The 27,841-nt window shown below is 47.4% G+C and overlaps 1 protein-coding gene across 1 annotated transcript in view; it reads right to left on the bottom strand.

Moving 5' to 3' along the window:
* CAMKK1 (calcium/calmodulin-dependent protein kinase kinase 1, alpha) overlaps positions 1-12,542 on the bottom strand; it is a 61,097-nt gene extending 48,555 nt beyond the window's left edge. Inside the window, exons 1-2 of the mRNA XM_009885110.1 lie at positions 12,087-12,542; positions 1,601-1,648 (exon numbers count right to left, since the gene is read on the bottom strand). Coding sequence (XP_009883412.1) covers positions 1,601-1,648; positions 12,087-12,542 — 504 coding nt within the window. The remainder of the gene's footprint in view (positions 1-1,600; positions 1,649-12,086) is intronic.
* Positions 12,543-27,841: the final 15,299 nt, after the last annotated feature.

Below are 27,841 nucleotides of genomic sequence, written 5' to 3'. Positions count from 1 at the left end.
AAAAAACCCAAGCCTTCAAGGACTCAGGCCATGCCTTACCCCTGAGCAAAGACTGCAACGAATGTGACCCTGCAGCGAGGTCGTACGTTTTGGCAGCTCTGTTGGAGTCATAGAGCATTTGAGGATTAACAGTGTCTGGAGGAGTTAAGTGTTAGCCCATCCCCTCCTGGCCTGAGCCAACGCCACTGTGTCTCTCTTCACTCAAACATGAGTGGGGAACAGAGAACTTTCAACTGGATTTTTTTTGCGCAAGTTTTGAAATTCTGCAGAAACACCTATCCTGTACTTCTGTGCAAGATGATTCTCAGCATGAAACCACTCCGTCTCTTGACAGCAAATGGACTTCAGTGAGGACCAGCTGCCTGCTTCCCTCCAACCATCTCTTGCCCAGGCAGATACAGGCCTGGATCACTGCTGCATCCACAGCTCCAGGGACAGCCTGAAGTCAAACTCCATCCAAATCACTTTTTTCCACAGTTCTGTGTCAACACTATACATTTTATGCAAGTTACACATGACACTGTGGCTAGGTATCATCCCTGACAGATACCTGTTGAATAAATGAGTGGGATGAACACCAGAGCCTTTAAAACATTTCTCTTGACTTCACTAAGATCTGGAATGAAGGTTCTGCTCTCAGAGGAGACTGACAAGCCATCTGGCTGATCCAGAAGCATAGCAGGTCCAGCAGACCCTCTACCAACCTCAGGGTGCCTATCTGCTCACCGTGACCCACAGCGGAAGAGAAGGCAGGGGCAAATCCACCAGACAGAAGGCCTCCACTCTCGTTAAATCATACTTAAGCCAATTACAAAAGCCGTAAGCAGGTCTGAAGCTGTGTGAGTTTCAGATGACATCTGCTGTACCACCAGCAGCACCTCCAGCATTACAGTCTGACTGCCAGCAGCCAAACACACAGCCCACTGTGCAGATGGTAAGGGTGCCTCCTCCCACAGCCCAGGACCTTTCACTTTGGAGAAGAGTTTGGGCTAATGAAACGTTTGGTAAAGGTCTCTGCAGCTCAGGTTGCAGTCCCTTCCAACTGCAATGTTCTGACCGCAAAGGCAGGTCCAGCTTCCAGATAGCACCCTCACTCGTGGACCCATCTGCAATGATGGCAGACATCCAAATGTGCAGGTGTCTGAACTGCTCGCCAGCCCAGACCTTTAAATAACTTTGTAGGAATCTCTTCTGAATCATTCTCCAGCTTTTAAACATGGACTAGAATTAAACTAGTATCTCATTCACAGACAAAAACTTAAACTAGTCCTGATGGGGACCAAACACCTGCCCTGACTTTATTTTCTTTCCTTGTTGGGCTCTATTAATGCAAAGGCTTTTAGCATTACATTTGGCAAGCAAACACCTTGGAAGGGAGCCAGCTTAACCACCTTCAGAGGGAAGGAAAATAAATTTAGATTTCAGAGAAAGCAGCTCCACTTTGACATTGAACAAAACTTGCACAAACTAATAAGGTAACAAAAAAAAACCCACAAAACAAACAAACCACAAGTTGCAAGGAGATGGCACAATCTTTCCACTTGTACTTGCGTGTGTGCATGCAGGTCGCTTGTGACAAACAGGAGCTCCAGTAACATACCTTGCCTATTTCACTCTGCAGCTTGTACTGATTTAATTGCACACAGTCCTGCAGATCAAAAGGAGAACATAATTAGAGCATTGGTAAAAGGAAATGACTGAGTTTGAATCAGCATCAAGTAGAGGCAGAGTGCTGAATAATGAAAGACTAAATCTTATTTAAACCAGTATACATTACACTATAAGCACTGCATTTTTTTGGCAGTCCAAGACAAAGCAATTACAGGCTGAATTCTGACTCTGGCTGTGATGGTGTAACACCAGAGGCCCCTCCGCCCTGATTCCCCAGCATCACTCCGGGATCAGCCTGGTGAGCCTGACAGCAGCCCCCAGCCCCTTTACATGAACCATCTACATTGGACTGCGCTCAATACCAAGCAGAAAAAACACCCATCCTCAGGTCACAGGGCTCTCACGGGCTGGCAGCACCCAGGCACGCACACCAGCCCCAGGGTTGCAGGATGAGCCCATATCTTTCCCAACATGAGCCTGGCAGAGACAGACAGCCTCCGCAGGCCGTACACAAAGGCCAGGGCTGCACCCAGGGAAGCCTTCACCTGGATCATGGGCTGCTCTTTGAGAACACAGAGCCAAGCTCCTTTGCAGTTCAACACAAACAATATCAATTCCCTTCAGCCAATACAGGATTTGCCAAAATAAATCACCCCTAAGCAAGACCGATCTCTGTTTGCAAGCTATCCAGCACTGAAACCCCAAGGGGTGGAAGGGTGGTGGATGCAGACGCCCAGCAAGCTGTGACAAGGATGTAATGACGGGGTGCTAAGCTCCTTGACAGACTGGGAGCCACACAGGGAGTGACAGAGTCCCCAGGCGTCAATGGGTGGAAGCCAAGGTAGAACAGAGGAGGCATGCAGTCATCTGATGCTACATCCATCATTTCTTTTAGTATCATACTACCTAATGGAAAACACTTCCTTTCACAGCAGCAGCAAAACCTGCTGCATTTCACTTTGAGCTGACCCTTCTACCCTCATTAATTACAAGAACATCCCAGACACAGCAAGAGTCTGGGGGGCTCAAGACCGCAAGCCCAGGGTGCACTGCCTGCACCGAGCTCTCCCTACAGCTGCCCGGGAGCACCCAGGGATCTGCCCAGTTTGGCCACCATGATGGGGTCCACAAGAGGACAGCGCACACCTTACTTCAATGCAAAGCTCCTGGCAAAGAGTCAGAGTGGTCTTGCAGGGATCTCTGCAGTGCCAGCACCAGGGAGGGTGGGCTGCACTGGCTTATACTTTGGTCCTGACTTCATACACAGCACTTAATTGCATTGCAGGGGAGGGGAGAGCCCCAGACTCAGTGGGGTGAGGGAAGGCGGGTGGGGGGGGAGTTTCCAACCACAGCACATGGTGTGGACTGAGCCTTAGATGGGGCAACACTTACCCAGACAACATTTTTAAACACAGTATTTCTCCCTGAAATTGCCAAACATTAAAGCAGGCTGGAAAAATCCCTTCCAGCCCCTGCACTGGGCACTTCTTTGCATATTTTGTATCAGCTTTGTTCCCAGACAGGTAGATTAGCCTTCCCATAAACCTCAAAATAGCCCTGCAATCCACAGAAGCAGCACCAGGACAACAAGGCTGTGTCAGACACCTTCAGTCCACTTGCAAGAACAGGGGGTGTTGCAGCCCCAGCCCCATGCAGCATCCCCAATGAAAGTAACACTCTTGTATCTCTTGGGATGCATTAGAGCACGGATGTTGTAGATGATAGTTTTGACTTTTCCCCATCACCAACCGGATAACACTCCTAATGCAAGCAATCATCACACTGAAGGAGAATAAAGGAATGGGGAACTGATGACTTTTAAAGCTTGCAAGCCATGGCTTGTCAGGAGTACAGGGAATGATTTAAATCTTGTTCCTAGTGAAGGAAGATTTTCCCACCACCCTGACAGGGAGGAAGAGCCAACTGTGAGTAATAGGGCCATAGATGTGTATTAACTCTGCTGCTAGCAAAGCATAGGTCTTTCCAAAGGCAAAAACCAATTCATCAGAACTAGAAGCAACAAGAAAAGAGAGATCATGACCCAGCAAAAGCCAAAATGTAAAGCACAAGACTACTGAAATATTTGGCAAAGACAAGTCCCATTGAATTTCGTAGAAAGGACTCCTCTCCCCAAAGGTGCAGGCAGCATGCAGAAGCCAGGGTACAGACATGTGGAGAACAAATTCCTCCGAAAACCCTCTGTCAGTAGATTCGCTTCCCAGCCCGAGGCTGTGCTTTGCATCTCAGTGATTTTCACAAATGAAGCAGGAACAGTTTTCTGTTGATATCTCCTGCCCTGGGTTTCACCAGTGCTCAGCTTCACACCCCTTGCCTTGTCCTCTGCAAAACTGCAGTGCTGCAGAGATGGGGAAATGCTCATCAGAGCAGCTGAGACAGGCAGGAAAAGAGACCACCCCTCTGAAAAAGCCTCCAACCACCTCAGTATTGCCTGCTCTTCACACCAGAAAGCTTGCAATGACCAGGTCCCATGAACTCGCCTCTTCCCATAAGTAGGGACTACTCACACCAGTACAGCCTTTTACATGCAGCCACATACCCTTTGGTCTGCACTCAGTGTCTTGTTTCATAGAATGGTTTATAGGTTGGAAGGGACCTTAAAGATCACCTTGTTCCACCCCCTGCCCTGGGCAGGGACACCTCCCACTAGACCAGGTTGCTCCAAGCCCCATCCAACCTGGCCTTGAACACCTCCAGGGATGGGGCAGCCACAGCTTCTCTGGACAACCTAGGCAAGTACCTCACCACCCTCATAGAGAAGCAGCCCAGGATGTGGTTGTCTTTCTGGGCTGCAAGCACACATTGCTGGCTCGTGTTGAGCTTCTCATCAACCAACACCCTCAAGTCCTTCTCCTCAGGGCTGCTCTCAATCCCAGTTTCAAGCCAAGGTGTCATCTCTAAAGCACAGAGTTTGCAGCTTCTCCTTGCAAACTAATATTAAATGCAACTGAGAAGGGACTACGCCTGCTCCCTGTGTCCGAGGCACCAATTCCTTTGAGTCTGACCATCACTTTCCCACCATCCCTCTTACCTCTGGCTAGAAATTATCACTGTTACTCTGCACCAGACTGATCACCTGAAGCATCTCTCTGGTCTTTCACTGCTGCTAAACAGAGCTCACGATCAATGCCAGGACACCTACCTTTAGGGCTGTTTTTTTGAAAGGAATGGATAAATACTGGGATAGAAACATTCAGAGGGTCTGAGGGAAGGGTGATGCCAGGGCTTGGCTGCCTCAGACAGGGCCAGGGCTCCAGCACAGCCTCCAAGAGCTTACACTCACTGTCGCTGCATCCCTACCCGATCCACACCTCCGTCACTCTCTGCTCAGGTAATTACCAGTGAGAAGCACTATCATCTTAGCTTCTACAGTGCTTCAGGCACTTGAGCTCAACACAGCAAAAATCAAACCAGATTATAGGTGCTTTCTACTTTTTTTACTTGCAGAAAAACCGTAATTCACAGCTCAAGTGATTCCTGCCATGTGTTGCTGCACAGGGACAGGGTTGTTATTATGTTATTATTTGGTTCTCCTGCAGGAAGTGGGATAATTGTACTATTCCTTTATCAGAGAGAAACACCTATCTCTGGGCCAAGTGTTTCTTAAAGATAACAGTGTACAATCCTCTTGATTTCATCACGCCAGTGTATTTGCAACTGCTGATAAATATGAACAGAGCAAGAACCTTAATGAGATCCCTTAATGAACAGCTGTCAGCAAATTAGACTGCCTTGTCCACCCAAGCATGCAATAATTGTTCCACCTCAAAAAAAGAAGATGCCCCATTTGTTAACATGTCCAAGGTATTACTCAAGATGCAGGGGGGGGTGGTGAATCAATGCCACAGGAAACAAATTGATCAAAATTCATAAAGCACAGTCAAGTCCAGAGTCCAGGCCCAATTCTGTAAATCCACTGCTGCCACCACTGTGCGACAGAAACCTCGAGAAATTGAGAATTGAGCCTTTGCTGTCCAGGGGAACACCGGGATGGGAAGGAAGAGCCAGAGCTGGTTTCCAAAGTAAGACACTTCTGAAAACAGACTGTCTACATACATATATACTGGAGAATGTTGTCCCCCAAAGAAGCAAAATTCACTAACCTGAAAAGAATTCTGTTTCAGCAATTCAGAGATACACTTTAGAAGAGAAGCATGGGAAAGAAAATTGGGAACTAAAAGCCAGTAATGAAGACAGCACTGGTTTAAACTCATCCTGGCTGGAAGAGGAAGTGAAAGCAGTTCTAAAAAGAGACAAAATAAATAGGAGACAGAAAATGGGTATTAGGGGCAGCAATGAATACAAAAGAAAGTTGTCCAGGGACAGAGAAGGACACACAGGAAGCCCAGAGCTCATGGAGTTAAGAAAATAAACAGATTTTTAAACAATATCCAAAACCATGTGCAAAACAGGAAGCCCAGCATCACAACCGATCACTGGCAGGAGTGCTGGCCACGGCTGGGCAAAGTGCAACAGCAAGGCTCAGCACCACAGTCTGGGGTCACCCACCTGAGACCCTGAAGCTGGATACAGGGGCTCAGGCACCCACCAGCTCCCTGGGCTATCAGTTGGAAAGTGGCTAGAACCATAAAAGGGGGCTGAGACCAGTGGGACAAAGGCAGCCCTGTTTCAGCCACACTGCAACTGCAGCTTTGGGCTTTCTCCTTCTCTCAACCCTACCCTTAGACAAGCTGGAAATGTAACTTTTAAATAAAGGTTAATTAATCCAAGGAAAAGAAGTTAGCAGTGCCTTTGGGGGATTCTTCTTTGAAGAAATGTTTTCCATGTATCTTTGATCATTTCAAGAGACCTCTAGTGTGAGCACCACAGTAAGACCTCTGAAGAAATTAGTTTAGGTGACTCATGGCACTGGAAGAGGAATCTCTCAGCCCACGCTCAGGAGCTCAGTCCCTGCCACTGCCCTGGTCCCACCTGGGTTTACCTTCGCACACAGCAAGGAAATCACAACCTCGTGAAGAAAATCAGGCAGCTACAAGAGACTACAGGACCATGAGACCTGGTTCAGCTCATCACCAAAGCACTGCCTCTCAAAGCTCTTGACACCAGTTGCTTCAAACCAGTTGGCCAAACAAGCAGGAGGTTCATGATGAAGATGTGGAAAGCCAAGGAAAGAAAGGAGAGAGTGATTTATTTTCGATGCCTCGGGGATAAGCCATAGACATCAAGCATAAGAAAATTCCCTTTGTTGGCTTATCCTCCTCCCTGCGCGCTCAGGTCAGCAGCGGCACTGAGGAGGGAGAACACACTGGCCCAACTCATCCTCTCCACTCCTGCTAAAGCACACACAGCCCCAGCCCACTGCCACAACGTGCAGGGCTGCCCAGGCAGTGGGAGGTTGGAACGACCTCACACTGATCACAGATGGTGGATCGACCACTGGAATGCCAGGGAGTGGGTGGATGCAGGGGAGACAAAGGGAGCACGTAAAAGAGAAAAGACAATTCAGACAGAAGAGACTGGAGGGAGAGAAAGTATAAAGCAATTGACTGTGCTGGCAAGTCTGGGGAGGAAGCCTAGAAAAAGCTATCTTTTATTCTTATTCTTCTTCTTCTTCTTCTATAACAACTCTCCAAGTGAGACTTTTCTTGTCTTCCAAAAAAGTTGGTTTGGGATGGCAGAACAAAAAACAGCATTGCATTCTCAAATGCCACTTTCCAGCAAGCAGGACCTCTACCCTTTCACGGATGCAAGCCCAGCCATTTTGGTTGGGACAAGCTTTGGCAAACACAGCAACAAGACACCCACCAGTCTATATGAACATGTTCACAGAGAGCCTTGCCCTGGTACATACAAGCACTGGAGCATGATCCATGCAGCAAAGCAGAAGCTGTTTTTAGCAGCCTCGGGGAAAACCCTCTCCTCTCACCACGCTGCCTGCGCCAAGCAGGAGATGGGAACATCACATCAACAGAGGCTATGTGGGCCAGCAATCTAAACTCTGGGTCCTGTGCCTCAGCTCTGCAGAGCTATGTACGCTTAATAGCTCCAGCTTAACCACTTCTGCGCCATAGCTAAAGGCAAAGCCGTTCTCTTCTTAGAGCAAGACACTGATGGGCAGCAAAGGCATCAGAAATCCCACCAGCCTAGCAGGCACTCCTACTGGAGAAGGCAGCACTGAAAGGATCTTCTGGTCCACAGGTAATCTAAGAAAGGAGGGGAACAAGCAGGGAATGTTGAAAGTTACAGATTCATTTTGGCAGAGATATGACAGATCAGGTTAATTAAGTACACACTAACACTGTCAGAAGAGCAGAACGGGTTACTTCTCTTGCGGAGTTAATGGTGCAGATCCAGACTTGTCAGCAGTGCCTGCAAGACACCAGCAGCTGCCAACTCTTCGTCCCAGGGTAATTAGCTAATTGGTGGCCCTGCTCAGTTGATCAGGAACTGCCTCTGTCCAAGACAACAAACCCTGGCTCTGCTGCAGCCCTGCTGGCCCAGGAACCATTGTGTTCTTAAATAACAAACCCAAGAAACCCCACTCAGAAGGCAGGAGCTTGGGGTATCAGACCTGGGGATGGGGCAGCACAATTCACTGTCTACTTGCAGCACTGCGTGAAGCCTCCCACAGCGTCACAGGCTCAGCTTCAGCTCTTGGCCCTCTGATCCCTGAATCCAAGCTTTCCTCCCAGCCTGTGAACAAGTATTAAATCAGCACTAAAAAGCTCAGCAGCATCTCTCTAACTGAGCACATGGTTCTTCCATAATTCAGTAGAGAACAGAAAATTCACCTCTGCTGTATCTCCGTATCCAGTCTCCCCACATAGTACATTTCTCTATTATTTCTCCAAATCAGTCAGGGATACAGAACTGCTGACAGCAAGGCAGTGATCTGCCACTCCTGCTATCACTGAGGAGGGAAAGCAGATTCAATCCTAGACTATCAGCAAAACACAGGAAATTTTGATGTGCAGCTGTGCCATCCATCTCTGCTCCTGGTGGACAGCACCTGCACATATGCCACTGATAAAGCCCAAATGCTCGCGAACTTCATCTTAATGCTTGCACAGACTCTATCTCACTCAGGCAGTGGCTGCAAGTCAGAGCGATGACGTCCTGCCACCCAAAAGGCACCAACTGATGATGCTGGACACAACGCAAGGAGCAACTCCGAAAGGACTTAAGGCAGGTGAGAAACACAGACTCGAGTACAAATGTGCAGCTTGCCTAGAATAAGACATGTCAGAGTCATTGGCAGAGAGACAGGGCAGTGCCATGACCAGTGAGCTGGATCACGTCAGAGTGACCTACCAGCCTCCTTGCTTACTAAGGGTCTGTGTATTAAAATGATCAATTGAAAACAAAACAGCAGCTGCTGCTAAGCACACCATGATTGCATCTCTCATCACAGGGTTATTTTATTCCCCATAGGACCAAAAGGGACTCAACAGGGAATCTCCCGTAACTCTTAGAAGCCCTGCCCATACCTTCCGGCTCTGCTCAGTCTTCCCTGCTCACATGCAAGGCTCTGCTATTTGCTTACAGCAAACGTACTGAGCAAATGCATGGAACAACATCAGATCTGCTCACCATTTCTCTTCCAAGTTCCCTGCTGTATAGCTCGTATTTGGACTTCCAGTGTCTCTCAGCCATGAATACGATGACTCTGCAACAAGCAGTTAGCAGTCACTGGCAGGTCATATGCAGGATGCTGGAGTTCAGCTGCATGTTCATCTTGCCGTCACGCACCTGACATTTCTCATTATTCAGTGGTCAGCCTGAAACTTTATCCTATAAACAATTGTGCATCTTCCTAATCCTTACAAGATAGAGATAATGTCCCTATAAGCTGGAAAGATGAAGCACAGTTCCCAAGAACACTGCTGCAAGGGTGAGCACCCACCTCCAAATGCAGAGAGCTCTTGTCTGAGCTCCCTTCCCCCCCACTGCAGCAATTCCCCATTAATATGAATGATGCTTTCCAACGAGCACAGCTTTAAGCATCTGGGCTGCACTGGAGCAAGGCTCCACATAGTTTTATCAAAGTGACCATTAAAAACGCAGCACTGTGTAATGGACTGCTGCCAGAGCAGCAAAATGAAGGGCTCTGCATCTGCATTTCAAACTAGGCATTTCCTACCCCAAGGCAATAGCTATTGCTCCCCAAAATGCAGATGCTGTGGAAGAGGACAGAGTATTTTGAATTTGCTTGCAGATGGGAATGTGCTAGTCACACTCCACTGCAGTTACTTCGAAACAGATTTCGGACAAGCCCCACTCCTGGCACAGTTAAAGTACTGCAGGATGGGAAAGCTGGCACACAAGTCACGTCCGCTTCCAAGAACTAGCTCCCCTCCCTCCCTGTCTCTTATTAAAGCATACGGCTGCCGGCGAAGAAGCTGCAAGCTCTGCAGTGCACCTTCTGCAGATATCCTCTATTGGCCAAGGATGCTATGACCCATGTGACCTACAAAACTTCCCAGAGGACAAAGGCCGATTTGCTCGTACCCAGCACCCATCCTCGGAGGTTCCCACTTTTCAGGAGGAAAACACTAAGCCACACAGGTGTTAAGCTCCAGGTCACTTGGATCCACACTGCCAAAAATCTAAATTCCAGTGATTTGGGTCCCTCATCACACAGGGTAGGATCATGGTGAGATCTAAACATCATGGCTGGAAGCACCACAGTGCCCAAGAGCAACACATTGGCACAGTGGTACTGGCAGAGTCATGTTCAGCAACATGCTCCCCATCAACTGGGTGAGGAAGAGTGGGATGGGTGCTGCTCCTGAGCCCCCAGCTGCTGTCTCTGTCCCACTTCAGTTCCAGGGCACAGCAGCAGAAGTGAATTCTTTGGGTGAGCATCACTGTACTGCCAGCCCTAGAGGAAAGAGATTGAAAATGCCCGTGGAGAGGGCCTATACCTCACCAGAACAAGGCTCATGATCACAAGATGAACTAGAGGCTTCTCCTGGGCTCACCTCCACAGCACCCAGGCAGGAGATACAACCCTCCCTGCAGGGTAAGGCCAGCAGGTGCACACCACCACTGCTCTCTCCATCATGCTGTCTCTTCTCTGTTATGGCACCTCTGAGTGAGACTGTGGCGTTGTGGCACCCACAGACATCTCCCACCCCTCTCTCCCTCCTTCTCCCCCTGCCCCATTCCCTACAAGCAGAAACACAAGACAAACATGATCGGGAAACAAACTCAATCCCAAGAAGAGTGACAGGACATGGAAAACATGGGTTTGTTCCACAAATAGCAGATACAAATCTCAGGAAGAGGCATAGCCTGGGCTTGGGGGGATAATCGAGATGTGTTTTTTCCCCAAACCAGCTGCCAGCCCCACAGAGACAATGCTCCCTCTCCAGTACGCCAGACAACCCATTCCCTACTTAAAAATCTTACCCCAGCCAATAGCACTTTAGAAAACATTTTGGCTTCAAGTAACACCCATTTACAGCACCTCCATCACACCGGGCTTTCAGAGAGCACCCTGCTAAAGTCTGTTTGATCTGTACGCCTCTTCCTCAAGGGTTCTGCCACAGGCTCGGCATCTTTGGCACACCACCAGGCAGTGTGGTCTGAGCAGCCCGTCCCTCCACTCCCTGTGACAGCATGTCACAGCATCCATGCCAGTGGGAAAGAAGTGTCAGAAAGAAGAGCTGCAGTCGCAGACACCTTCCTCCTTGTCATTCCCTGGGACAGCAGAAGGAGACAGGTTTCCCCACTCAGCACAACACAGGGAATTGTAACCAGCAGCTGCTTCCACCAATACACTTGACCATTACCAGTGTGTTACACATGCTGGACAGGTCTGCGCCCAGGTCCAGTACTGAGAGAGCAGTACAAGATGGATGAGCAAGAACAACTGCAGCCACCCTGACACACTTCTGAAGGAAAGGGGAGGGGGGCAGGGGGGTCACAGCCCTCAGTCACTGCTGTTACAAACCCATACAAACACTTTAAAGACAAAGGAAAATCCTGGCAGGAGTGGGAAACACCAGTGCATTTAAGCTTTTTATAAAATTAAATCATGCCTTCAATAATGGCAAAATACAATAGCAGATACATAATCTCCAGAGCTTAAATCCATAAATACCATCAGCAAAGCTGCTGTGACTGATAAACTCCTGAAGGGCACATACAGCAGGGACACAAGAGCAAAGCCATTTGGTCACAGCCCTTTCTCTAAACAGCCTGACAAGCCTCTGTGTGCTACACAACAGGGGTCCCAGCCCCTTAACAGGAGGGTAGGGGCTGAAGGAACCAGTGTCAGGTCCAGGGCTACACCCAGCAGAGGCCTGGGGGATCAATGCAAAGGTGTTCAGCCATTTCAAGCTAATAAAATCCCTGGTTTCAGGGATTTTCCCCCCCCTTTGAAAAAACAGTGCTTTCAGATGTACTGCACCAAAAGACTGAAGACTCCCATTACCAGTTAAGAAAGACTTACCTTACCTCAACAGCACAGCTATAGGGGAGAACATGCCTACCTCAGAATCTGATATGGAGACCCGATTAGACTCTATCGTTGGTCTCCTCATTATACGTGGCGATGGCCCTGTGGCATAAGGACCATAACCTGGAGTGTTGCCAGAAGTCAAATAACCTCCCGATGATCTTTCCTGAAGAGACAACTTCCTACTTGATAGGACAGGTCTGCTGAGAGGTCTCTTGGGAACATGCCTGCAGTGAGCATCTTCTGGCCGTTGGGAAGGTAGAAATTTGTTAATTCCCATGTCACTCTTGACTCCATTTCTTTGGATGTCTTTTATGTTATCAGAAAATACTGTGTCATTTTCTTCAGTGTTGATGTCACCATTTTGGTTACTTCTGTCTGGGCCAACAGCCACATCTATGGCTGCTACCCGCTCTACCAGTTCAGCCTGTGTATCTTTGCAGCACGTGTCTATGCCTCCATCCACGCAATTTGTTGGAGAGTCCCCCATTGCTGTGTCCAGCTGGTATGGTTTCAGGTGGCACTGCAGAGAGCTGCAATGCTAGCACTCACAGACAGCACATGGCATAAAGGAATTTCTCCATGAAATACCTAAAAGGAAACAAACAGAGGTAAACTGAATAATAATGTTCACTCTACACAAACATAACCAAGACACCCATCTCTGGCTTCTTCCAAGGCAAAAGAAAGTGAAGGCAAAACACTGGCAGGCTGTAAACAAGTTGCAAACACTCAGAAGGAAAGGCAAAGCCAAGCATTGAGCTAGATATGAAAGTGATAAAGATGAGATTTTATCTGATGTGCAACAAGTGACACAGCAGAAAAGAACTTCTTCTGTAGCTAGACTGACAGTCAACCAAAGCTTACAATAAAGGGAGAAGTACAGCTTCTTAACAAGCTGAGGGTAAAGGGTCAAACTCTCAACCTCTTCAATTCTGATTTACAGGGTATAACAGCTTCTGGTATGTATCCAAACCCAATGCACATAACAGCAAATCCACAGCCTTTTAGGGCTCCACAGTAGTCTCTCTGATGCCCTGTAAGGCCCTAGAGAGTGTCACAGAATGGCCTAGAAGCCAAGCCATGGCCAGTGACTTCCACATTTTCAGTTATTTGCAACATAGTCAACAGCAACGGCAGAATTTAAAAGCCAGTCTGGTTCCAGGGTTGCCCCTGGCCCCTCACTGTTGCAGCCTATGTGCAAACACACAAACCTTGCTGCCCAGCATGTGGAAAAGCTAGATTAAGTTGGAAATCAACAACGCTTAATGATTACCAGCATGTGGGAATCAGCTTTTCCTTTGGAAAAGACCTACAGAACACAAAAATGCAACACAAAGCTAAAACTGCTGAATAAAATTGCTGTTTCCTGGATGTCAATTTCAGTCTCAATTTAAAACAGACTTCAGTCTTCCCAGTGCAGTCCAGAGCAGGAAATGATCCTCTGCAGCACATGGCTGTCATCCCTTAATCACCTCTGAAAATGCAGTGCTGCAGGATTCATCATCTCATCCCTCTGCCCAGTTTCTGGGGACAGTGGGGGAGAACTTAGTTTCAGCCAGAGCATCCTGGACTGCATCCATTGAATTTCAGTGCAGGTTTAACTCTGAAATATTGCAACCTTTGATTCCCTACATGCAAAACAGGTTATGCATAAAAATCCCTGCAAGCCAGGTGATACTTTCATCACCTTGTTTTCACGCTGGTTCCATTTAATTTACACGAGGAAGGGTGGGGGTGAGCCCCCTCCAGCATCAGCTTGGGAACATACACAACACCCTCCTCAAGGAGCACGGCATAAAGGTCAAGCCTGGCTTGAAGCTGCCCAATGACACCCAGTTAAACACACTACAGCTGAACTCTGCTGCAAAGAGAGACGACCTCCCAAGTCCCCCCCAGAAGCACAGCAGCCAAGCTCAAGCAGTATTTTATGTCAATAAGGAAACTAGAGAAAGATTTGGAGGGGAGGCTTCACCCAAGGTCACATGCCCATCATGGGGGGCACACACCGGGCACTCGCTGTCGCAGAAAAGAAAAATCCAAATCCACCACCTTCCTACCCACAGCCCCCTATTCATCTCCCTCCCCTCCTTCTCCACCCGGGTATAATCTTCCCCCCTTCTCCTGCTTTCTCTGCACGCTTGTTTGAAACAAATTGACAGAAGTGTCACTCACTCAAAACAGTAATGAAATGGTGAGATCAGCTTTAAAAGCTTCTATTAAAACTATATTTAAACCCTTCAATCCCAAAGCACAAATCCCTTTGGGAGCCAGGATGCTGGCACGAGGGATGGCTCACAGCAGCAAGGGAAGGGGTGCAGGGTTCGGTCCAGCACATACTGCACACGGTCCTACAAACCCCCACGCAAAGCAACAAGAGCCTCCTTGCTCTGCTGGACCTCCCTGCTCTCCAGAGGCCCCCAAAACCCAGCTTCAAGCTAGAAAGCCAGCTACAGCCCTGCGATGGCTCGGCAATGATCCTGCCCTTCAATTCAGATTTGTGGGAAGGCTGCAGAGGGCTTGCTGTCTGCAAAATGCTCCTGTGAGGTTTGCGCGTGGGAAGCTTCTGAGCTGACTTAGGAGCATTGGGACAGGGCAACTGCACGCCTGCAGCCACCCTGCTGTCTCTGAAAAGGCTGTCCTTGCACTCCAGAGCCTGCGGAGTGGCACATTTCCCAACAGAACACACACACAGGACTGACTCCTCATGGGATGCCTGCATGCTTGGCTTTGGGCGAAGGTCAGCACCTCAGCCCCTGGGAAGCACAGATCAGCCTCCAGCCCTGCCTGCAGGGCAGCCGCTTCCCAGGGCTCTCCGCATGGCCAGGAACGCACTAGGCCACATCACCACCATCAGCAGCTGCCCACTGCAGCCCAGGCTGGGCTGCTGCTCTCCTCACGGTCCAGTGCTGCAGCCTGCATGTTCCCTTCCATCAGAGAAATGATTTTAAATGAAGGGAAGGAGGGAGTAAGAATGCTTTCACCATTTAACCCAGCTTGCACAAGGGATAGGAGGAAAACTCTGATTCCACCCTGCATTAGAAGCCTGGCTGTGCTCTTCTGCCCACAGAGAAACAAACCCAAGGCCTTTCCTTGCAGCAGCTTTAGCTTCTGGACAGTCACAGCTCACCTTGTTCCTAGGGAGCATCAATAGAAATAAAATATCAACCTGCAACTGAAGTCTGTAGCTCCCCCACCTTCTTCCCTCCTCCCACCACAAGGTTTTCCCCGTGTGCAGGAGCAAGGGGAGGGAAGCATCTGCCTGCGTTGCTGTGCAGCTGGCTGTGAAAGCCCACAAGTCACCCACCTGGATTGAGCACTTGGGTGTCTCACACACATCCGCACTGCTCAGCCAACAGGAAAAAAAAAAAGCCAGAAGCACTAGGAACAGCAGTCAGGTCCTGGCAAACAGCGATGCTCATATCAGCCGCTTGCACAGCTCTTCACTGCCCAGAGCAGGCATCTGGGGGGGGGTCACCCCATCAAAAGCACACTTGCACAGCTCTAACCCACAGCTCAGGCTGCAAAATAAATCTTCAGCTAATTGACAACTTAAATAGATAAACTTTAGATAAACCCCATAAATCAGTTCATCCAATCAAAACAAATAGACCCATACAGCATCACAACAAATAATACTGTGCTACTAAAAGCAGGCTCAAGAAATCCAGCAAGACTGAAGAGAAAATAATTGCCATCTGTAGAGCTGGGCTTTATTTCAGGTTCTGCTGTTTTGAAGGATTCCTTTTCACTGATAAATCTTCCAAAAGTATATTGGAAAGCAATGGCTTCTGAATAAGCAAATCAGTTACACACAGATCAGTCTTACTGTGCATAAAACTCAGTACAAGAAGCAATTATTTATTTCTGCGAGACAAAATCTGTGGTGGATTTGCCATTTGTCAGGCTGTAATACAACTGCATGTTGTCTTGATGGGAAATCCCAGCAAAACAGAGATACCACCACGACCTTCTACAAGCTCCCGCGCAGCTTTGGGCCCAATGCTCTTCAGTCAGTCACCAGCCTCATCCCCCAACACTAAACACCTGCTGTAGATCAGAGGATTATGCTGCAGACATGAACTAAAGCTGCAAACAAGCTTATATGAACAAAATTAATTTACTTATACATATCTTATTTACCATTTTTCCCTGTAGCTATTCCTCTGCTGCCGGCAGACTGCCACTTCAACAGTGTTTTCCGCAATATATTTATCAAATGGCTGCACATGTTTCCCAGACAGGCACTGAGCAGAGCAGGGTATAAAATACCCTTTTGAAAAGAATATGATTCTGGAGAAAATCTCTCTGTAATGTACGTGGGAGTGGGAGATGAGCGAATGCAATAAATTTTGCTGCTCAATAAAAGTATTTCAAAGCATTGTTTGAAAAAATAAAAAACTGCAAATCTAGTTTACTGCTTAGTCCTTCCATTTGGGTAACTAGAAACATTCCTATGAGGAAGGACGGAGAGGCTAAGAGGCCCTGGGTCTCAGCAAATCCAGCTTCATTTCCTGATTTTGCTACAGGCTACCCAGAAAAGTGACTTTACAGCTTCATCTGTCACAGTTCCCAGGTTAAGAGGAATGACACTGCCCTGAGGCCACCTCATCCCGCTTCTTCTTTCTGTCTCTGAGAACATATCTGCCCTGCACTGAGGCACCAAGGGCCTTTGCAAAAACATAGTGAATAATAACTATAATGAGCATTTGCATGGAAAGTGTTCAGGCAGCAGTTTTGCTGCTGCTCAGAGTTGGAGAGTTTTTCAAATGCCCACGGATGGCATCCTCCGTGCCAGCATGGGGACTGGCAGGGATGTCACACTGAAACCCTGTTTGAAGGCCACATCCATTAGGTGCCTCTTGACCACACAAGACCCACAGGCACTCTCACAAAGAGAGGTCCCAAAGATTACTGAAGGCTTTAGTCTGCTGCTTTAACATACACAAAGTCAGAATGAGGATGAGTTTTCTAAATGGTGCAGGCAGCCACGTACCAGGACAGGCTGCCTGCAGAGAAGATGTCATCCCCATCACCAGCATCCTTGAGCTCAGGTTAGACCCCCCCCACCAGGCACTCAGTCTTGCCTTGGGGCAGAGCTGGGCTGCACATCCAGCCCTATCTTGTGTTTCCTTCTGATGTTCCCCCAGAGCAGCACAGCCAGGATGAAGAATCTGCTCTGACTGCTGTCAACTGGCCCCAGAAACTCCCTTTAAAGGAGAGGAGCAGCAAGTCCTCAGCAGGGCTGCCAAGTCCTGAACAGCTCCTCGAGTGTCATTTTTGAAATACTAGGTCAGCAAGTCCCTTCCAGAGCCCAAGCTGTCTCCCCACACCAAGCAATACAGCCTATGACTATTTCCACCCCTGATTCTCTCCTGTGCTCCCTGCTCTACACTCTGTAGGACTTCCCCAAGTAGTCAGCATTAGCCCACTACCCTGACATGAGGGAGATATTTCCACACCCCCACCTTGACCCCATCAACTTTTTATACACAGGGGAGGCACCTGCCCAAAGTCCAGCAAGCTCGCTCCAACACCTTCAGTCTGGAGAACATAATGGGGACTTAAGCCCCACAGCCATGCACCAGAGCAACATCTGAGCTGCCACAAGCCCTGCAAGCACAAAGTGGTTTGAAACACATGGCTCTGCAGATCTAAGGAGCCAACCACTTATGGGTCTCACTGCTGTGGTGGGAGAGCAGCCAGAGGGTTCATTTTTTTCCTGCAGCAATTCAATTCAGAGCATGTTGGCCTTCATTTCAGCTCTGCTCAACCCTGGCACACCCAGCAGGGCCCTGAAGATGAGGTTGCCTCCTGCCTGTCTCCACTCACACTGCTGCTGCAAGGAATCAGGCCTTGGAGAAACACAGGAGCTTCCTGGCATCTGTGAAAATCACCTTCAGACATCCACTGGCTAAAAGGCAGCTCAAACCGATCGGCGAAGAACAACAAGAAGCTGCAGCCCTGTGAAGCCAAAAAGAAAGCAAATCCCTGCAGCCCTTGCAGAGATAATCAAGACAGATGTACACCAGACCAACCACTTGGACTGCGTTCTTGCTGGGAAGAGGGTAATCGCTTTTGGTACTGGTTCCTGACTAGAAGCAAGAGACATTACCACAACCCAAAAAATAAGAATATACTGTTAGTGTTTTTTGCATACACACCATATGTTTGCTTTATCCTGCAGCTCACAAGGCTCTTGTTTCAGAGCACAGACAATCGTGTCTTGCTGAGAAATCACTTGATCCTGCTATAATCATCCTAGGTCCCCCCCCCTCCCCCCTTTCTCCCCACAGTTCTTGGCGGTGAGCCTGGCTGTTGTGCCACAGCTGAAAATTAGATCATAAAAGCAACGCGCTTTGATTACTTCTGTGAAGCTCCTAGCACAGCTTTAAAAGTAACCGCTGAATGACAAAGAACAGTATTTTTGCAATTCAAGCACTGTGTGAGAAATTTGAAAAGCAGGTTCAGGCCCCTGCTCCTGCCAGATTTCTTGAATGACAAACACACACATCCAAGACCACAGTCTGGAAAATGCACTATTTCTACCTCCTCCTCCTTAGTCTGTATATGCCTTACTAAGGCAGGGTGTTCTCAAATGGGATTTCAGGGTCAGTTCCGCCCCTGAGCTACAGACAACAGGCACCCCAAGGCCCCATCACCCCATGCTTGTCCTGCTCTCCTTCTCTTCCCCACGAGAGACCCCAGCTGCAGGCAGGATGTGGGATTTGGGTTCAATGCAGAACTGATGCTTTCATGTCCCTGGGTGCAAGCTGTGGATGCAGATGTGACACAGCAGAGTTGAGCTCAGCAGCAAGCTCCTGATATTATCATGTAAAAAAATAAAAGTGACACCTTCACACCATGAAGGCCATGTCACCAATTTTCAGAGCGATTAACAGCACGTTTTAAATATGTTTTGAAACTGGCCAGGATGCTGAACTAAAATCTCCAGTCTACCAGCCTACAGCATGAGAGATAACAACCACCTTGTGCGCAGAGTACTGAGCTCAGGAAGTTTTACAAAAGATTTCCCAACTGCATTATATTTCATCCCTCCATGTTCTAATTACATGATTAAATAAATTTGCATAATCAGATGCAATTACACTAATTGCATATATAAGCAATAATCAACCAAAAATTACTCTGAAGAAAAAGTTTCTACTTAAGGAAATTCCTGTAACAAGAAAACATTGAGGAGTGCCAAATCTAAGCGAGAGTGGTATTAACATTAAACACTCCAGATAATGCCAGTGAAACAGGAGCCCTGCCAGAACATTATTTGACTGGGGGCAACTGTCTGCACGTTTTAACCATGGCTTCGGTGGGGACAACGCCAATGAATCAAAGAACAGTTGTGCTCCTTTGCACTCAAGCCCTGGCTACAAACTACTTTCATATGGGATTTGCCTGCCGTGTTTTGTAGCAGAGGTTTGGCAATACTTGTGAACATCAGACCCTGATGCTGGACTATATTGACTTCTGCTTTAATCTTTTAAAGCTGTTTATCAGCGTATGAACATTGGAGGTAGTTTTATTTTGCAAGTTACAGTCGGGGAAGCACTCAGCCCACATATTCCTTAGGTTTTGCTCACAATGATGCAAGTGCTTCCTCTCCCCATCTGCAACATCCCAGTAGGGACCACAAACCCAGCATATCCCAACACCCAGCTCTACATGTCCACACCATCCCTACAGATGACCTGAGCTCAGATTATAACAAATCCCATTTGCCCTTGTGACAAGGGACACAAAAGCCTTGCAGGGGAAGGACCCTGGCCACTGTGCCAGCCTGACATCAGCCCCTGATACCACAGCAATGAAGGATGGAAGGGTAGAGCAGGCTGGCATGGGCAGAGCACACAGATCGGTTGTGCTGTGTGACCACGCAGAGGATGTCCCAGCATGTCCCCAGCCATACCAGATGGTTTGCCCTACCTCCAAGTGACCCAGCAATTCGAAGGAATTTGGCTTGTTAATATGCACACACAGCCTGGACAACATCTGAATCACTCAAACAGCTTGATGTCATGTCAGAGGAGAGCAAAAACTCAGGAGACACCCGCTTCCAAAGCTGCTCCTGTGCATGCTCCCGTCTGGCACTTGGCTGATACAGACCTTGACCTCAGAGCCTGCACAACCCAACTTCCTCTTCCAAAAACCCATTAAGAGCACAGGAAATACTCCAAGTGGAATTTGTACAGGGGAAACTGAACCCCATAACCCAGCAGAAAAGCAGCTTTCTGACCACCAACTATAAGAGTACATGCTGTCACAGCTTGAGGTTGCACAGGTGGGCATGGACAACACCAATTCACACAGCGAGGTTCCCTGTAGGGTCAGTGCAGAATTTGTGCAGTGGAGGGAGCAGATTCCTGGGGCTGAACCTGAGCAGAGAGGAAGAGGAGAAGGAAGAGGAGGAAGTAGTGTCATGGTTGCTGTTACTTGCTGAGCTGAGAGTCCGCGTGATTCCCAGGAGAGGAGGCAGCAGTGGCAGGGAGCACAGCTTGCTGGAGGTGGCATTTAAACAGCCGGCGAGGGGGAGCTTCAAAAAAATAACCGAGAATGTCAGATTACATGAGGTTTGAAAGGTTTAGTTTATTTGTAAAATATTAACGAGCAAGGCAGTAGCCAGACCCCATTGATTCATGAGCAAAATAACTGCCTCAGAATTAAGGAGTCCCTAATATTTAGTCTTCATTGCAATAATGACTTTTCAAGTGTCTGTACTGTGGGGAGGTAAATGGCAGGTTAAAGAAAACAGACTTTTGAGTTGTTCTAAGGGAAAGGGATTAATCTCAGGTGAGCTATCTTCTGCTGCAATATGTAATGATACCTCAAAACTGCCACAGAAGATACAGTGATGAACAAACCAAAGTGAAGAATTCAAGAGGAGCTGAATTGCATATTAGTCTGCAAAGGCAAGGTCTAACCCTCCACAATGGCCAAACCCCCACTGCTCTCACAGGAGCAGAATTGATCACTCAAATCAAACCTGTCTCTAAACCACTGCAATTGCCGCAGCGCCTTCGGATGACTGTGCTGTGAGGCAGTACCCATCCTAGGCACTAGCGAGCAGCTTACGGAAAGCATCTCGAGGCACAGAGAGAAAGAAAAGGGAATGTAAGAAATAGAACCAAAACTACAATGCACAGCAGTGAGCACATGCACAGACACAGCACACTGCACCTTTCCTCTGGTTTTAGTGTAAGGTCTGTTAAAGCCTGATAAAGCTCAGCCTGCAACAAAGGCTCCAGGAAAGCCAGGGAGCCTGCAAACCAAGCAAGCCAGCACTCACACACCAATCTGTGACCCCGAAGAACAGAAAACAAAGTGTAAGCAACAGCTGATCTTATAGGATTGCTCCCTGGTGGGGCTATGGGCTCCCTCCTGTGCCAGAGTGTGACAAGGACTCTGCAGTAGGTGCTTGCACATGTTAAACCAGAGACCAGAAGCCACAAGGACCACACATCATAGCTGGATCCGCCTTCCACTGACCACAAGGAACAGCCTGCCTGCTCCCTTTGCAAGGCAGTTTTGTTCAAGGATGGCAGCCTCCAGCTGCCTACCACACAGAAAAAAAAAGTTTTCCTTTTTAAATGGAGTTACCTGTATTTCTGTTCGTGCCCATTGCCTCTTGTCTGTTCCCTGGGCACCACTGAAACAAATCTGGCTCCATCTTCTTTACTGTCTCCTCCCATCAGGTACTTACACACATGGAGAAGACCTCCTCCATCCTTCCTCCAGCCTCATCCCCTACCTGCTGCCACCATCCACCACACATGGAGGAACCTCACACCTCTGAGGGCTCCTCCTCTGCCCAACTGAATTCAAAAGCTGCAGAGTGGAGAGCAGAGAGGAAACACACCACCCTCCTCTTGCCAGGACAAGTTTACAGAAGTCTAGTAAAAAAAAAAAAAAAAACCACAAAACACCCCAAAACCTGAACAGGTCAAGTGGCATTGCTTTCAGTGCTCTGCATCTAACCGATGCAGGTTAGAAATGAACCAAGGGGTTTCCCAACCATGAATGCCACCAGCTCAACCCAGGACCTGCAATTGTTCTACACAAATTCCCCAGTTTGAGATATATTCTGCAGCAAGCCCCTTTGAGACTGAGCAGCATCCCGCTTCCTCAGCAGAGCCCATGATATACAGCAGTACATAAATAAATTAAAGGGGAGGGAAGAAGCAACCTGAAATTGTGTAGATAGGCTGCTTCAGCAAGCATCTCAGCCTACAGCTGCACATCAGTGCCCAGCAGACAGCATGCACACTTCAACTCTCTTTCCTCCTCCCTAATTTATTTCACCCATGTATTTCTCAGTCCTGCCTGCCTCCTCCCCTGCACCCATCAGTACCTTCCATACCAACTGCCATGGTTGAGGTGCTCACAGATGCTCAGATTTCCTAATTCTGCACAATATATAAGAATTCAATGACAGAAAAGCAAATCTTAGCAGAACGCTAGTATAGTCTAGGAGCAGCAAAGTAGGATCTGGAAAAGTCACACCTATAGATCGTCAACACAGCAAAGTAGTTCAGATACCTTTTCTAGCCTCAGATCTCACAGCACAGATCAGCATTGAAGTTAGTGTTGTTTAAAAAGCATCCACAACAAACCAAACAAGCCACCAGGCAGAACAAGTTCACATTTATACATGTCATCGTAGAGTTTTATCTTCCTCCCAGATAAGGAAAAAGCTTTCAGCTGCCTTTGAGAGATCTGGAGGCATTTCAGGGGATATATCAAGTTGCTTAGTTTTGTAAGCCAGCTGCAGTGAAAAGTCTTTCTGGCATTTTAAAAACATTAATTTCCATGTTCCAGGATTGCCAATCTACAATAAAAATGTACAGCACAGAACACAGCAGGCTTTCTTCTTCCCAGTGGTTCAAATATGGCTGGACATTTCTATTCAAGGTGATCTCCGCAAAGATTTTTAACCAGGGAAGTGATCCCAGCACCCTTCTCTAAGTGTCCATGGGCAGATGATCTTCATCAACTCTTCAAATCTGTATATCCCAAGGCAAAAGACAAAGCACAGAAGAACTACACAGGGCAAGACAAAAAGCACTGAATGCTATAAGACAAATGGACTTCAAATTCAGAGCTGAAAGTATTTGCTGTATTTCCACATGGATAACTCCCATCTTCTGATAATCCTCACATCTTTAGAAACCCTAGGACTTAAAAACATGGCCTCAGCTGACCTGCACAAAATCAAAGGGAGGAGCAGAAAGCTTCTCTGTACAGAGGGAACAAGCTCCAGGGGATGAGCGACAGATCTGGCAGCAGTCAGAACCAGGTAAGCCACCCCTATGATTACCCTTGTCCATGCACACATAAGCCACGCTGCTTGGAAATTTAAAGGGTAGCAGGCTTCCCAATTCCTTTGAAGCCTTAAGCTTTAGCTCTTTAAGACAAAATGCACTTTCAAAGCCCCAAGGTCAATGACTGGAGATTATCCAGGGAGTCACCAGGCAAAGGCTGCTGGGGAGAAAGCTGTTCTTTGAGTCACTGCAATGCTATCCCAGAAATGTAGGCTGATGATAATCTCAGCATTTGTCAGGGCTCAAAAAAGGCTTTGCAACAACAAAGAACCAACAAAAGTTTCCAGGTGCAGCTTTACTTGGAAAAACAAGTGTGAAAATGCCACCCTAGGGAACCCTAGTTGCACCCCAGGGATTTTGGCTACGCACAGTGAACCTGGGGCTGAGTGACAGCCATGCTCGGGGTGCCATGCTGCCCTGGGACACCAAAGCAGTTCCCCCATTCCCGTGGCCCAAGACAAGTACTGGTTGTCATACTCAACCAGCCAGACACTTTCTGAAGCATGAGAAACGACGCAAGCCCATTCAACAGCTCTGTCACTTCTGCAGAGCTGCAGTAAGAAGAGTAGAAAAATGCACATTTCTGGCCATCAAGTCAGCAGGTGCAGGAGGAGGACAGGAGTACATCCACGGGCAAGGAGATGTCCCCTGCTGAGTGAGGTGCAGTTTTTGACAACAACACAGGATTGAGTTTTGCTTTGCATGCCCAGCTCTGTCCCCAGCCCCAGAGAGGCCTGCTGAGCTACAGGAGGAGCTCTCCCACTGAAGACAGAAGAGACACAGCCGTTATTGATGGCAGCATGCATGGGGACTATCTCTTTGCAGAATAGCAAAGCCTCCTTCCCAACCTCTGACTAGGGCTGTAGCACCCTTCTCCTGCACACAGCAGGCAAAGCCAAAGAACAATGCCTTGAAAACCCAAGAACAGTTAGAATCCATTAGTTTCCAGCAGATTAAGGCTCTTCTCTGCCCTGGATTGCACTGCAGACAACGCCACTTTCAAATAAAACTTGAATTCGGTAGTTTGCCTCCAAAATTTTCAAGGCAGGGCAAAGTCAAACACAGTCTAGGAGGAAAACAGGGAAGGAAATATTATCTATGAAGTTTAATAGCAAGCAGAGATATGTGGAAAGATGGGATAGGGTTTACAAATGTAGTTTGAGCATTGCTCATGCAGCCTGGCCTGCCCCATGCCCAGAAGACGAGAAAAATCAGAAACCAATTGACTTGGGCACTGGTAGCAATACCTGCTCCCATCAGCCATCCCATGTCCCATGAGACACTCCTGCAGTACAGGTCAGGATATCACTGGCAGATGAATTACACTGCTCTGGCTACTCATCCTTCTCTAGTTGCCAGGGGAAAAGAAATCAAAGAACAAAACTGGTAACAGCGTGGAAAAAAAAAAAAACAAAACCACCCAACCAACAAGCAAAGCATGTGTTTAAAAGCCTTGCTGGCTCCCAGCCAGGGTGCTCAGCACCTTCCAGGATGCATCTCAGAACAATTAGTCTGTATGCAGCCATCGAATTTCCCAACACACCACTTCTCTCTACAATGGCAATGTCGGCTATAGTCCAGCAAAACACTTAAGCACATACTTGAACTTTAACTATGGTCTCAGAACATCAGAAGGGACAACATTCACGTGCTGAAGTGTGAACAACACTGAAAATCTCAGCCTCAAAGATGTGGAAACACTCATGTGAGTGTCTGGGTGAATGTGTTTCACATGCATCTAATCGAGAGAGCTGCCCAGTTACACTGGAGCTGTCCCAGGGCTCATTTCCCAGGAGGGTGGAGGACGTAAACATTTTCTTCCACATTTCTTAGGATAGCAGGCTCACATCAAGGAAGCATTGGAAATAATTCCCATTGCATCCATCCTCTTAGATGGGGTTCATCCCTACACAGCTTTCTTCCTTCCACTGGCACAAGCTGCAACACAAACAGTTATCTCAAGCTCTGCAAAGCAAGAGAGCACCATGGCACCACCTGTGGTACCAGCACTCTGTTGGCCACCAGGGCACCACACACACCATGGAGGCAGGGCTGGGCTCCGTCTGGATGTGTTTGTAGCCGCCTGCATACAAGGCATGGGGAGCAAGGACACAAACCAGCTGTGGAGTGGCAGAGGGCTGTAGGAAGGTTGGTCATGCAGATCAGCTATACTTGGATTGAGTCTTCAAAAATTGCTGCTCCCCACCGTACACTGAAGATGTTCCGGCATCACACATGGTCACAGCTCCTGCTCAGTTCCTCTCATTGTCACTCTCCAGCCCTAAACCACTAAGGCCGTTTGCCTTGTGGCCACTTGAGCCCATGAGAGGCACATGGCAGGGCAGGGAGCACAGTAATCTCCCATGCTTTCCTAATTGCTCGATGTCTGGGAGGCACACACATACGCTCATTTGGAAAGTGATGCCAGAAACACCCAATAAACCAAAATAAACCCACAGAGGTGACACACTTGGAGGCAGCTTTATCTGCATTCTCTGCATGTGAACTAAACTTCATCTGGGAGATCTTCAGTACAGTAACACCAAATCACTAACATTTGCCTTTATCGTTATAATATTATCATATTAGTATAATTCCTTTGCCTTTGAGGCTTAGAAATAGCCTTATAAATTAGTTACATTTTCAAACAGAACACAAAGAAACTTCTGCAATTAAAAGAGGCAAAACTGAAAAACTTCTTGAGGAAGTGGTAAATTCCTCTTTCCTTGAATTCTTTCAAAGGGGCTGCTGGTAGATCCTGCATGCTTGTGACCCAGGAGATCTAGCATAGACAGTTATAGAGAACTTAAAACCTACAAGCCTGTGAATTATTCTCTAGTACCTGTCAAAGGATGCTCATAAGAAAACTATTTTTGGCTTTCCTTTCACCAGCTCTGTTTAACAATAAAACCCTATTCTTCAGTTTTCTGTTTTTGAAGTTGTAGCCTAATACATTTCAATGGGAAATTCTCATTTACATAGTATCTGTCACCTGCCATGACCTACCCGTGTTTTACAGATGGTGCCTATTCACCAAGGGCCAAAAGAACATTTATAGAGGAGTTCGGAAGAAACACTCTTGCTCAGGGTCACCCAGACACCTCCACGATGCTCAGTAAGAGAATCCCAAATTTCCGATTCCCAATCTCTGGCTGCTTCACTTGTTTTTGTACTCTCCCTATAACTGAACACGTCATTTAAGAGTAGATCTAATGCCAGCATTTTTTTTTCCCCAATAACACTACATCATTATCATTCCTGACACAAACCAAAACATCTGCACCAGACTTCTAGAATCACTGAGGTCAAAGACCTTTAAGATCACTAAGTCCAACTGTAAACCTAACACTGCCAAGTCTACCACTAAATCATGTGCAGACCTGTTATTGACAGTCAGTGCATCCATATTTTCAACATTTGAAGCACTGATAAGAGTTTAACCACATGCAGTTTACCAAAGCCTACGCGTAAGCCAGCAGCAATGCCCCATGTCGCTCCCTGCACAGCTCTCCCACTTCGGCTGCTGCTCAGCTACGAGTCAAGTAAGAAGCAAAGATCACGCCATGTCACTGAGCTCACCTGATTCATCATAAAGCTGGTTAGATCAGAGATAAGAAATAAAAAGCAAAAAAACCCCAAGTTCATTTTTTTATGTAAAGGTTGCAATGGATTAAAGTAATTTTTCATTGTTTCCACAGGTTCTCAGATATAATATTCACACGTGCATGTTTCTGAACAATCAGGTTTAAGTCAGCTACTTCAGTATTTTGGCAATGGAAAAATATCATTACATATAAGTAAGAGTTGAGCAGGGTTTTATTTGCACAGTAATCTTGAGTGTTTCAAGGGCTAGCTTCCATCTAAGGATTCTTTATACATACTGCTGGTGGCACAGAAATTTGAAAATAGGCTCAGACTTGCAGCTACCTGCAATGGACTCACTAGAGAATAACCTAATAACAAAACTTGAGAAGTCTGACTTGAAGCATGAGATCACTCTGCCAGACCAGGAAGCAAACAGCAAAACTGAAGTCTCACAGTGCTGTAGAATTTAGGCTAAGCTCCTGGGATGCACCTTACTTGCCAGATAGAGCTGTTTCCTCTTCTGTCCAATAAACCATCCCATCATGTTCTTTCCAAAGGCCTTGATTTGACTGTGTTATCATCCCTCCCACAATCATTCTTTTTTTAGATACTTTTCAAAAAAATTATCAAAGGGGGTGGTGGAAATTTTAAGCTCATTGGTACCCATGCCATTCTGGAAGCACCCAAAAAGAGAAGCACTTATTCTAAAAGTGACTAAGACATGAGTCATCTGATGAGTAAGAACATTGGCTCTAGAAGCCTCATTCAATCCATGACCAAATCCAAATCATTTCATTACTTAAATCACTTGTCCATTTTATATGTTAATGCAGCAGCACTCCAAGGTCAGAGAGGGGCTCCCATTCGTAAT

The sequence above is a fragment of the Charadrius vociferus genome, unplaced genomic scaffold (genome assembly GCF_000708025.1).
Source record: "Charadrius vociferus isolate BGI_N301 unplaced genomic scaffold, ASM70802v2 scaffold54, whole genome shotgun sequence".
In the NCBI taxonomy this organism is placed as follows: Eukaryota; Metazoa; Chordata; class Aves; order Charadriiformes; family Charadriidae; genus Charadrius; species Charadrius vociferus.
Note: the sequence above shows the minus strand (reverse complement) of the source record. Positions and strands in the feature narration are given on the sequence as shown.